Source organism: Dipodomys merriami, unplaced genomic scaffold (genome assembly GCF_024711535.1).
Source record: "Dipodomys merriami isolate MVZ:Mamm:240054 unplaced genomic scaffold, mDipMer1.0.p SCAF_8, whole genome shotgun sequence".
NCBI classification, from domain to species: Eukaryota; Metazoa; Chordata; class Mammalia; order Rodentia; family Heteromyidae; genus Dipodomys; species Dipodomys merriami.
Window position 1 is genome coordinate 10,213,235 of NW_027206401.1, and position 13,501 is coordinate 10,226,735.

The 13,501-nt window shown below is 47.1% G+C and overlaps 1 protein-coding gene across 15 annotated transcripts in view; it reads left to right on the forward strand.

Annotated features, from left to right (window-relative positions):
* Syne1 (spectrin repeat containing nuclear envelope protein 1) overlaps window positions 1–13,501 on the forward strand; it is a 406,378-nt gene that overhangs the window by 269,110 nt on the left and 123,767 nt on the right. For 11 of the 15 annotated variants that reach the window (XM_070010443.1, XM_070010444.1, XM_070010431.1 and 8 more), the window contains 4 exons: window positions 2,137–2,331; window positions 4,793–4,966; window positions 6,538–6,729; window positions 11,130–11,264. In XM_070010443.1, the coding sequence (XP_069866544.1) occupies window positions 2,137–2,331; window positions 4,793–4,966; window positions 6,538–6,729; window positions 11,130–11,264 (696 nt within the window). The remainder of the gene's footprint in view (window positions 1–2,136; window positions 2,332–4,792; window positions 4,967–6,537; window positions 6,730–11,129; window positions 11,265–13,501) is intronic. The other 4 variants (XM_070010433.1, XM_070010440.1, XM_070010438.1 and 1 more) reach the window with 1 other exon arrangement.

Here is a 13,501-nt window from a genome sequence, read left to right on the forward strand (position 1 = left end):
CTGGCCGTTCTGGTGGAATACGCAAGGTTCCATGTGGTGGGATCATGGGGGTGAATTCCACACTATGGTAGGCCACACCTGCCCGGCTCCCCGGAGCGCTCTACAGAGGAAAACAGAAGCGGACCCTGCGTGTTCCCTTTCACAAGCTCCATGCATTCATGCTGTTTTATTTCCTCCTCTTTCACAAAGTGTCTTTCCTTACTGTGGCCAGAGGGTTTTGATGTTATTGTGAGTGTCAGTGTTGTCAGGATAAAACGCACCCCAAATCTACCCACTGAAGTACTAGCCGGTGGGTGTCCAAACCACTATCTCTTGAAATGGAGTAAGTTTCAGGTTGCTGTGGGCAAAGGTGCAGTTGGATGGCATCTGGGGGGTGCTGGCTCCTGTCTGGCGATTGTTCTGACTTCAGAAATTTTAGGAATGGTTACATAAGTTAGACAGAGCTTCTCCTTTATGAAGAGACAGAGCTGGTGATAGTAACCTAAGGCAATCAGGTGACATTGGAAAGGCACTGGTTTTAGAAACCCATCTATATGGAGACATCCTCAGTGATGCTGTCTGCTGTGTTGTGAACCCACAGCACAGGTGTGCAGTCTCATTGCAGTCTACACAGCCAGGTGTTCACCTGTGTGTCAGGTGTTGTAATGTGAAAGTGGCACCTACTGCTGTCCAGAGCACAGGAGCCTGGGACAAGCCTACAGCAGCCTGAGGGGGTGGTGGGGAGGAGGGGGTGGAGGGAGGAAGATATCACTAGATAGGAATTAAGAGCCATTAAAAAAAGCCTGGTCTGATGGCACATGCCTGTCAATGCAGGCAAAGTCAATAAATGGCCTAGGGTGTTTGCATAGCATGTAAGAAGACTGTGCGTGTGTGTGTGTGTGTGTGTGTGTGTGTGTATGTGTGTGTGTGTGTGTGTGTGTGTGTGTGTGTGTGTGTGTGTGTGTGTGTGTAAATAAAGCTCTATACTTCTGTCCTGAAGGTTCTCTATCTTTCCAGCTAGGACAGCCATAGACAATACTCCTAGGTGGAGTAAGATAGGATCTCCTGCTCTTGTAACACGGGGTCTCTCAGGATAACACAGACGATGTGAACACCTCATCTGAAGTCTGCACCTTGAGCAATAGTGGTTTCACATTTCTGACACTTTTGTAACATCTTAAGAGAGATATCAAAATGCACACTCATCGATTTTTAGGCCTTTTTGGTGGTTGTTGATGAACCGCCTTCTGGAAGGGTTCCTGCCAGCTCATGTGACCCACCAGGCTTGGGGAAGGAGGAGATTAAAGCAACACCATTGCAGCTTGTTTCCCTACCTCATTTCAGTGATGAGGCCCCTCAGGGACTCGAGTGACCACAGCAATGTCATTCTCCTCCAAGCTCCACCCATCTCCTAGACCACTACCCTCCAACTGTTTGAACTTTCACCCTTCTAGAAGGGGCTCAGGATCCTGCCATCTGGTTTGGCCATTGTGGCAGCCTCCATACGGTCATCTGAAGAGACCGGTCCCTGTTTGCCTGTGTGTTCCCTGCCTCCCCCGGCTCTTATGCGGGGCCGGGAGTTCTGTCCATCTCCCATCCATCCCCAACCTCCTGGAATTTTAATACAATAGTTAGCATACTGGAAACAGCCCGTGAGCCATGCAAATAGAAAACAGAAGCCGGGAATTGAGGACAGATGTCTGTCTTTGGAGGATCAGAATCAACTGCCCTGAGAAAAGAGGTCCTGGAAATCGTGATTTTTGAGAGCGGAGTGGAGAAGGGGAAGACGACCCTCATGTCACATGGTGGAAGTGGGCTACAGGCTTCCTCTGTCTTATCAGACGGAGCCGTGATGACTTACGGTATTCCAGCATAGAGGCAGACATGAGTGAACGCACTCCCCGGTCACAGATGGGCCCCGGACAAGCCCGGAAGTCCCATAAGGTCACTGACATTAGTGGGTGTCACCCTATTACAACCAGAAACACCCCGGAATTCTGCCTGGTACCATCCTTTTGACACTCGGGTGAGCGGCCCCCAGGTTTTCCAAGGGGAAAAGTCTGTGGAGTCTCCGAGGATGTGAGACCCCACCAGGCTGTGTCTGGTCTCCCCATCGGAAGTCCATCCGTGAGTCTGACCCTCAAGTGTCCCCTGCAGGCCCTCATGGACGAGATCCTCACGCTGCAGGATGAGATCAGCGGGCTCCAGGCGGCCCTGGCGGCGGAGCTGGCGGCCGAGTGCCAGGAGTCGGACCCCGCGGAGCGGCTGGCCCTGCAGTCCACGCTCACCGTCCTGGCCGAGCGAATGTCCACCATCAGGATGAAGGCGTCGGGAAAGCGGCAGCTGTTGGAGGTAAGGGGGGGATCCAGGTCAGGATGACGGGGTCGGGATAACAGCACGGCCTGTGCGCGGCCACGGTGGTCCCGGCTTGTTCCCGCTCACTGGCTGCCGGGCCACATCCGTTCATGAGAACATGCTTGCAAAGTCACGCCATCCGGTTACCTTAACATTGTGTGATAGAGATCCATGCTGGCTACTGCAATGCATGCATGAAAAATCAGTGGTTTTTTTCTATTGATATTCTTTATACTTCTTGGTCCAAAATATGCAGAATATTTCTACACTTGGGTTAGACTTGAGGTTTCAGGAAAACTTCTACCACACCTGCTCTGTCTCCCAGAATCTTCCTGTGCATCACTGGCTTTCAATTCCATGTGAATTGAATATCATTTACTTACCTGTGGTTTACATCATAATTCAGCTCATCATGTATTTTATTCCTTTTTCTTTTCTTCTTTTTTTTTTTTACTGGGTCTGGGACATGAACTCAGAGCTACAATGCTGTCCCTTAGCTCTTTCACTTGAGGCTGGTGCTCTTCCACTTTCAGCTTTTTTGGTGGTTAATTGGAGATAAGACTTTCCTGACTGGGCTGGCTTCAAACCACAACGCTCAGATCTTAAATCCCAGCTTCCTGAGTAGCTAGGATTACAGACATGAGCCACTAGCACCTCACTCCTATATTTCTTATTTTATTTAATATCATTGTATCTGCCCTACTTACTGATAATCTCCATGTTAGACTACCTAATAAAATTTTAAATAAAGACTATCAAATGGGAAATAGTTTTAAGATTATTTTAAAAACAAGATATTTAACCCATCTGAGGAGTTAACTTTCATTCACTCATATGGACCTTACTCTTGTGGGGTTTCAAAATAAAATGATTAGCTAGAAACTTTTCAACACAAATCATTTTATCGATTGATTTGGTATTGATCTTGGGGCTTGAACTTGAGGCCTAGGCCTGAGCTCTGTTGCTGAAGGCCAATATTCCACCACTCCAGCCATAGCTCTATGTTGGGCTTTTTTGGGTGCTTAATTGGAGATAAGAGTCTCACAGATATTCCTGCCTGGGCTGGCTTTGAACCACAATCCTCAGATCTCATATCTTGGCCTTCCAAGTAGCTAGGCTTATAAGCATGAACCACTAGCGTCTGTTCCAACACAAATTATTATTATTTTTTAAATTTTTTATTTATTTTTTATTGTGAAAATACTATACAGAGGGGTTACAATTAGATGGGCAAGATAATGAGTACATTTCTTAACAAGCATTGTAGCCTCCTCCTTTGTTCCCCCTTCCCATCCTTTCCCAGCCTCCCCCTGCCTCCCCACTGAATCCTCCCCCCCCCACCAAAGTTGTAAAGTTCGTTTTCAACATGACAACTTGTACTTATCATTGTTGCAACGGGTCCACCTGTATCCTTATTTAAACGACTTGTTTTTCCCCTTCCCCTCCACAAATTATACCGACATCAAATACAGTGAAAGCAGGGGTTATACTGTGGGGGAGGGACATACAAAGTAACAAAGAAATAATCTTATAAATGCGTTAGAAACAAATGCATGAAAGAAAAAGAAACATTTGAATACATATCTTAGGGTTCATTTCACCTAACATCAACTTATCTGACTTTTTCTGTTTGTCTCAGACATATACTAGTTATTGCAAATAAGGGAAACCATGGGACCTATGTTTCTTTGGGCCTGGCTTACTTCACTTAATATAATTTTTTCTAAGTCTTTCCATTTCCTAACAAATGGGGCAATGTCATTCTTTCTGATGGAGGCATAGAATTCCATTGTGTATATATACCACATTTTCTTGATCCATTCATCTACTGAGGGGCATCTGGGTTGGTTCCATATCTTAGCTATAGTAAATAATGCTGCAATAAACATAGTTGTGCTGGCAGCTTTAGTGTGGTCTTGTTTGTAAACATTTGGGTAAATGCCCAAAAGCCAACACAAATCATTTTTAAGCATTGAAAAGCCCAGAGGTTGAACCTGAAGTTTGGATTTCACTTAAGATTCAGCAACACCAAGTCACCGTTTCCCATGAAACTGCATGCTGCCTGCCTCTTTGGGGAGCAGAATCCGTCAGTGCTCTTCCATTTGCCAGGGTCCGCACCACTCCCTTCTGTTTCTCAGACACTGAGTTCAAGTGTCTGTTGTCATCTACCAGCCGCTGCCTTATGCTACTGTTCGGTTCTCATCTTTGGCTTATTTCCATCATTCCCATGACTGCCTGGTTCTCTTGGAATACTATCTACAGGTGTCATGTTCAGCTCTAAGGCCCATGAGAGTCATGAAGGAACCCTTTCCACAATACTCATCTCAAAACACAACACCTGCTGTGGCCTGCCATGTAGATAGACGGGGTGGGAGAGGGTGGCGTAGAGACCCTCCCCCGGCTCCCCTCTCCCCCCAGCCCCACTGATCTGTGTCCCGCTCTACTCTACCTCGTCCAGGAGAAGCTGAACGAGCAGCTGGAGGAGCAGCGGCAGGAGCAGGCCCTGCAGAGGTACCGCAGCGAGGCCGACGAGCTGGACCACTGGCTCCTGAACACCAAGGCCAGCCTGGATGTCGCGCTGGCTGCCCCCAAGGACCCCATGGACATGGAGGCCCAGCTGGAGGACTGCCAGGTAGGCCTGAGTCCCCCACACCCCGCACAGGAGACAAAGGCCGAGCATCTCGGGGCACACACGTGATTCTTCACGACCCATGCTCTCTATAGGCGTCGGAGGCCTAAAAACTTGAGTGAGCCCACACGTGCACGCGATTTAGGGAAAAAACAAAAACAGAGCCTATCCGATACTGTCAGTAGTATCCACACTGGACGAAATATTCTGCTTTCCAGTGGATGTGTTTCAAAACATTTGTGTTTAGTAGTTCAAGGGAAATGCCAAACAAATAAGAAGACTCAGCTAGTGCTCTACCACTGTTCCATTTCTATCTTTTTGCTGGTCAATTGAAAATAGGAGTCTCATAGACTTTCTTGTCCGGGCTGGCTTTGAACTGCAATACTTAGATCTCAGCCTCCCAAGTAACTAAAGCTATAGGCATGAGCCAGTGGTGCTGAGCTTTTGAAGCAGAGAACTTTTTACTTCCTCCCATGTTAGGTCTCTGGCAATTGATGTGAGGAGTTACTTACAATAAAGGTTTTGTTCTCATGCTGTCTTCCTAGCTCTTTATTAGGAAAATTTCCACACACATAGAAGAAAATGCATGTTAGTTTTCTGCTACTGTAATAGAAAGCCTAAGAAACTCTGTGTAAAAAGAAGAAAGGTTTGTGTTGGCACACCAGGAGAGCTCCCAATGTATTCTGGACTGGCCATGTTGCTTTGAACTTGTGGTAGCATGGGACCTCATGGCAGAGTGAATGGAGAAAGAAGACTTTTAGCCTCATGATTGGTTGAGAAAAAGAGAAAAGATCCCCACACTGAGATCCACCTAGAGGACCTGCTCTCCTAAACCCTCCTCCAGGCCCACCTGTGGATTCCAGCCCTGGGCAGTGGCACCCCACACCTGGGCATTTGGGTAAATCTCAGACCCAGGAAAATAATGAACAGCATTTATTTTAAAAAGAGATAAGGGCAATAACATGGAGAAAAATAATCAACCTAAAGAAGCAATGTGTTGAGAAAGGAGAGTTCTCTATAAGGTGAAAAGAAAAAAAAGGTTGATTGCTTGATATTTTTATGTATGTCTCCTAATCTAACACTAAAACATTAAAATGACAGTAGTAATGGGATAACACTCTCATTATTCGTTGACACTAGATAAAATATGCTTCTCATGTGTCATTTCCAGAGGATTATTGTATAATACATAGCCTTGAAAATAGAAAATCCGTGGAGTGGGGTAGCACATGCCTGTAATCTCAGCTCTCTGAGGACGAAGAGAGGAGGATGGTGGTTTGAGACCGACCAAGGCAAAAGTAGGAGATTCGGCCAAAAACAAACTAAAAAATAAAATGAAATAAACTACTGGGAATGTGAATCAAGTAGTACAACACTTGTCTAGTAGCTAGGAGACCCCATCTTCAAATCTTCAATACTGCCCCTATACCTTAGACAGAGAGGGAGGGGAGGGAGTGTCGAATTAAGAAACCCAGGCAATTACAAAAATCCACACACTTTTCGAAGTGACAAAAGGATACAGTCTCTCAGGATGCATGGGATATGCAGCTCCCATGCTTTTCCTGCTGTTCCAGAACATGCTGGTGGAGATCGAGCAGAAGGTGGTGGCCCTGTCGCAGTTGTCCGTCCACAACGAGAACCTGCTGCTGGAAGGCAAGGCCCACACAAAGGACGAAGCCGAGCAGCTGGCCGTGAAGTTGCGGACGCTCAAGGGGAGCCTCCTGGAGCTGCAGAAAGCCCTCCACCACAAGCAGCTCGACATCCAGGTGGGTGCCCAGGGCTGGCCCCCAGCCCACAGGTGACATGAGTTGAGCTGAGGATGGAACACGTGGCCTAGAAGCCGCTGTCTGACACATGTCAGCAAGCTGTGTGTTCACACGCTGCCTTTTACATGGGTTTTCCAGCGAGGTTTTGTTCAGATTTCTTGAATCCATGAACCCAAAGAGAAGAGTCGGTGTGAGACAAGAAAGCGAAAATGAATCAAAGTTCAAAATAATCACCCTTCAAGTTTTAGCACAGGTCATGGGTGAAGATCTGCTTTGACATGGCTATAATTTTGGTTCATTTCTCCTCTCCTGCATATCCTTTACATGTCCTCAGATTATTTAATTGAGTGGTCATACTTTAGAACTGTCATGTATTCCATTTGAATTGAACCTAACGAATTCTTACCATAGATGAGGCAGGGGCCACGGGTCCCAGGCCTTCAGAGCCTGGGAAGAGTGTGCAAATGAGAGCCAAGGTTCTTGAACTTAGAACTGTATCCCACCTCAGTGTTTTCATCTTCATTTAATAATTATAGCAAGGCAAACCTCTCTTTACCCACAGGGCTGTGTTCTGAGGCCACTCTATGTTTTAGCCAATACCCATGAGAAGGTTTAGTTTATAAACTAGTCCCAGTAAGAAGTTAACAGCAGTAACTAATAAATTAGACCTACTTTAATAATAAACTTAAATAAAAAGTGATCTGTCCTGACAGAGTTACGACAAGTCATGTTTCTGGATTATGGTTGATGGTGGGTAAATGGAACCTCCGAAGGAAAACTTAAGGTTAAACTTATTTCACTTAAGTGACATAAACTGTCCTGAGGATTTTAATGCGAGCAATGCTGTCAACAGACACTGAAGCCACAGCCTGGGTGATGAGAACAATCAACTGCTCCCAGTCTGAATTATGTGGGAGAGGGCCGAACTGCAGGGCCTGCAGACAGTCCGGGTTGAAGCTGTCAGGGCCACGAGCCCCACCCCATAGCTCCCACCCATGGTGCCAGGAAATTGTTTAAATTGGATGAAGTTCTGTCTCTGCCACAGCTGAAAGCTTTCCTGAGGCTACTGGGGGGTGATCTATAGATACTAACAGAACCCCAACAATTTTCAGCTGCATTGAAACTAGTCATTGGTTATTTTCTTTTTCTTTTCTTTTCTTTTTTTTTTTTTTTGGATCTGGTTGTGGGGCCTGATCTCTGGGCCTGGGCGCTGTCCCTCAGCTCTTCAGCTCAAGGCTAGCCCTCTACCACTTGAGCCACAGCGCCACTTCCGGCTTTTTTCGTTTTGCTTATGTGGTGCTGAGGAATTGAACCCAGGGCCTCATGCATACAAGGCAAGCACTCTACCACTGAGCCACCTTCCCAGCCCTCATTGGTTATTTTCAAAATACCTATAAACACTTGCCATCTTTCATCTGGTACATTTCTAGCATATGGAATATCGATGGGATTTAAAAACTATTAGGCTTTTTCAGTTTTTGAGGCACTTTGGTTATTTTTCCACCCCAGGGGATAAAAGTAACCCTGTTTATGTTATGGATGTAATGCAAAGGGCCATTTCACCTTATGTAGAAAATGAAAAGGAATCTAGACTTGGTCTGAAATTAACTCAAGTTAACTGGGGGAAAAAAATCTGCCATCTCTCAATTAGTAAGACTATATCCTTTAAACTGCATTGGAATACCTTCACATTTCTTTCTTCTTTTTCCTCCTCCTCTACCTCCTGATCTTATTCTCTGCCCTGATCTTGTTCTCTGTCCTTTTCTGTATCCAGAAAGTCATGTGCTCTCCCAACACGCCACAGCCCAACCCCGTAACACCTAATTGCTCAATGCTCCTGCAAATCCCCAGAGCATCGACTACCACATTTAGTGGCAGGTACCACCATGACTCCTGCCTCTCTATGAGAGAGAGCCCATCTTCTACCTCACAAAGAAACACATAAACGTTCCTCCTGCCAGCGCCTCTGTACCCTGAGGGTAAGAGCTGGAACTTAAATAGGATTCTTAGTCATTTTGCTTCTTGCGATTCAAGTCTTGGTTTTCGGAATGACTGAGTCACAGAGAAAGTCACTGACCGCCAAAACAACCAAATGTAGCCACACGCAGCACAGGCCGTGTCCATCTCCTCTGGGATGTGGCTGAGAGTAGTAAGCCTTGGAACCTTCACGTTCATCTGTGCATGTGAGTTGTTCTGAGGCCGCCATGTCCGCCGCTGTTGGTTACAAGTATCAGTGAGGGTGCGGAATCTGAAAGAAGCAGCTTCCATCTAAAGATGGTAACCAGACTGGAGGAGCTGGTAGCTTCCGAGGGCTGTGGGAAGTGTCCGAAGAAATCTTCAGGCTGGGCTCTGAAAACCAGATCATGGCTAAGGAAAATGAGGGAGAGGAAGTGGTTTCCCAGGCCACTGTGCTGTCAGCAGTGGCTGCCACCGGGGCGGCTTGGGTGTGGTGCGCTGACTCCTGAGCTGCCTTTCTCCTCATTCTGTTCATTCTCTATGGATCCCATCTGACTGGAAATGGTTTCTTCATTGCCTGGAAGAGACAGTGTCTCCAGAGCTTATTCCTGAAAGAAGGACAGAGTCAGAACACAATGCTCAGTGATTACTTTTTCTTTTCTTTTTTTCTTTTTGGTTAGTTGTGGGGCTTGAACTCTGGGCCTGAGCGCTATCCCTGAGCTCTTCAGCTCCAGGCTAGTGCTCTACCACCTGAGCCACAGCACCACTTCAGGCTTTCTGATGGTTCATTGGAGATAAGAGTCTCACACTTTCCTTGCCTGGGCTGGCTTTGAACTGTGATCCTTAGCTCTCATCCTCCTGAGTAGCTAGGATGATAGACGCCCAGCTCAGTGATTACTTTTGACAAGTATTCCTGGGAGGTGGGCTGGCTGGTGATGGATGTCGCTGGTCGCTGGCCGTCCATTCCACGCAGGTTGCGCAGTGGACTTGGCGCGGTGGGGCCCCGTGGGTTTGGTGGGTTTTCCACCACTGTCACAGCGTGTCTGGCAGAAGTCGGCGTCAGGGAGGATTTGAGTTTCAGAGGACACATTCCCGAGTGTGCCGGCTCATGGCGGTGAGGTCTGCAGAACTCTCATGCACAGGAGCAAATGCCACCTCATGACACCCAGAGCACAGAGACAGAATCACAAGAGCGGCCGGGACCAGCACCCGCCCATCAAAGATGCATCTCTCACACACACTGAGAGCTGAAGAGGAGATGCTTCGAAGGGAGACACTCAATGCCTGTGCACCTCTGCGTGTGTATTTAAAATGGTATTCATTCAAACGAACTCCAAGAGAGGGAAACAAGATCTCTCTCTCTCTCTTTAACTTTTTGATGATTCTGTCTTCTTTACCTTATGTCTGGGCATTCGTGTGCATATCTTTGTGAAGGGCCTGGGGTAGGACACAGAACTCGAGGGGAAAAGGGTGAAAAGTGAAGGCACGGGGTAGGACACAGACGAAAGTGAACTGTACAACTCATGAGTGGAGACAGGAGGGAGGGGCGGGGGTGAGGCGAGGGCAGGGAGACATGGAATGAAAGCAAATGTGCTCATTACCTGCCCCATGCAATCGGAATCCCTCTGTGCATCACCGTTCTCATAACCATCAAGTAAATTATTTTGGAAGGCACATCTCATGGCCAGGCCAGCTCTCCACACACCACCGCTTCCCCAGGGGTGACGCGGATTTTGAACTAATCGATGGGAAGCAGCGTGGGTTGAGTCTGCGCCCCCGTGGGGCAGTGGGTGCCCAGACACACGAAGAAGTGTGCTTTCCTCGGGTGGGTGTGTCTCTCAGCCAGCCGAGCTGCCCACCAGGACTGAGCAGAGGCCTGGACCTTGAGCCCCGGTCTGATTTCTCCCACTGGCGCTGGCGGTCAGCTCAGAAGTCTGAGGTTTTTCCCAGTTCTAGAGTGTGGATTCAACTGTGGACTTAGTATGTCTCAAAAGTCTAGGGATCTTTTTTGGTTAGTATCCTTCGAGAAATAGGGACCCCCTCCCCCACACATACATGCAGGTGTAGATGGACGATGACCTGGATAGAGAAAGGAGCAGGAGAAGTGGTCACAAACTTGGGATGAGGACTTGAGCAACACTCCACTTTGATATGTCTTAACAACGTGTCCTCAAAGGATCTAATGTTATCATCTGGTTAAGAAAACAACAAACACACTTTTGCTATAAAACCCTGTGACCACATCCGAGTCACATTTCTTTCTCCCTCCAATATTTCTGAATAGAATGACCCGTTTATTGCTCTTGCCCAGGAAAATACCATGACAAAATATATGACTTCAGGTCCCAAGGCTGCTCTTTGGGTATAATTATCACAGACCACGCCATGCGGGAAAAGGTTTGCCTGCGTGTCATCTGACCCCTCCGTTTCTGTTTCCTTCAAAGCAGGGAGCCACACAAGAGAAGGAGGAGAGAGATTCGGACCCCACAGCTGCTCAGAGCCCTGGCGTGCAGGAATGGCTGGCTCAAGCACGCAGCACGCGGACGCACCAGCGCCAGAGCAGTCTCCAGCAACAAAAAGTAAGGCGCGTCGTACTTCTTCCAAGAACCAGGGGGAGCTGTTTCCACAGGACCAGTTGGCTCTTTACTAAAGGGTCCCTTTCCCCTCTCTTTTTTATTTTTATTTTTATTTTTTATGAACATACTGTACAGAGGGGTTACAATTACCTGGGGAAGATAATGAGTACATTTCTTATCAAGCATTGTTGCCTCCTCCTTTGTTTCTTTGTTTACCCTTCCCATCCCTTCCCAGCCTCCCCCCACCCTCCCACCCAATTCCCCCCCCCCCCCCCCCCCGCACCGACGTTGTAAAGCTCGTTTTGGACATGACAACTTGTACTTCTCATTGTTGCAACGGGTCCACCTGTATCCTTAAACAACTTGTTTTTCCCCATCTCCTCCACAAATTATACCGATATCAAATATAGTGAAAGCAGGGGTGATACTGTGGCCTTTCCCCTCGCTTTGAAAGAAGCAAGACGTTGGCTGATCTTTTCAGTGGTTCACCCGTGACTGGTGATGGCTGGGCTGATAAGAGAAACAGTACGACTCTGCCACCGTCCTCTTCCTCGTGGAACACTCTTACTTTCTGATTGGCCCCATTGGAATCTATTTTTTTTTACAATCACAATCTCAGGAAAGCCTCTTCAAATTGGGAGAAGCTTGACCGGCTTATTATTTCCCCCAAAGAAATCCAATTTGGTTTTACTTTTGGGTAAACACCACCACAAAAGAGGATTGGCAACTTGTCTAGTGGGAAAAAAATGGAGTTTGGATCAAGGTGACTGATTTTCCTTGATATTTTAACTTTGTATAAAAGGTATATAAGAAAATATTGTGTTAGCTGGGCTCCAAGTGGCTCACACCTGCAATCCTAGCTACTCAGGAGGCTGAGATCTGAGGATCACAGTGTGAAGCCAGCCTGGGCAGGAAAGTCCAAGAAACTCTTATCTCCAATTTACCAAACTCTTATCTCCAGTTTACCAGCAAAAGGCCAGCAATGAAGGCATGGCTTAAGTGGTAGAGTGACCAGCCACAAACAGAGAAGCTCAGGAATAACACTCAAGCCTGAATTAGAATTGGTACACACACACACACACACACACACACACACACACACACACACACACACACACACACACACACACACACACACACACACACACACACACACACACACACACACACACACACACACACACACACACACACACACACACACCTTATATTTTTATTTCATTTTGTTTTTTTTGCCAGTCATGGGGCCTGAACTCAGGGCCTGAGCACCATCCCTCAGCTCTTCAGCTCAAGGCTAGTGCTCTACCACTTGAGCCACAGTGCCACTTCTGGCTTTTTCTGCTTATGTGGTGCTAAGGAATGGAAACCAGGGCTTCATGCATGCAAAGCAAGCGCTCTACCACTGAGCCACCTTCCCAGCCCTAAATTGTATTTTTTATTATTGTGGGTTTTTTTTTTTTTGGTCGGTCGTGGGGCCTGAACTCTGGGTCTGGGCGCTGTCCCTCAGCTCTTCAGCTCAAGGCTAGCGCTCTACCACTTGAACCATAGTGCCACTTCCGGCTTTTTTCTTTTTGCTTATGTGGTGCTGAGGAATCGAACCCAGGGCCTTATTCATGCAAGGCAAGCGTTCTACCACTGAGCCACCTTCCCAGCCCCTATATTTTATTTTTTAAAAGAGAGAAGAAAATATTTTTCCAGGAGAAAAATCCTTTACTACAACTGGAAAAGTAAAGCCAAATCCTTTCCTGGTCAGGTGTGTGATGTGAGTGCAGGATTTTGATCCCAGGCAGCTCAACACGTTTATCACTTCTGCAAGGGGCTGGGAAGGTGGCTCAGTGGTAGAACGCTTGCCTTGCATGCCTGAGGCCCTGGGTTCGATTCCACAGCACCACATAAGCAAAAAGAAAAAAGTTGGAAGTGGCGCTGTGGTTCAAGTGGTAGAGCACTAGCCTTGAGCTGAAGAGCTGAAGGACAGTGTCCAGGCCCAGAGTTCAGGCCCCACAGCCAGACCAAAAAAAAAAAAAAAAAATCAGTTCTGCAAGATGAAAGTGCACTTGCTACCACTGGAGGGCGCCATTGCCTAGCAGATTTCTTCTTTCTGGGGCCGCTAACCTTTATAAAAGCTGATAAGGTTCCAGCTTAAGTTTGGAAGGAAATATGGAGGATCTGCCAGCAGCACATGGTTTTTACAAAATAAGAACATTTAGAAGCCTTATGGCCAAAGTTCCCTGCGAATTTTC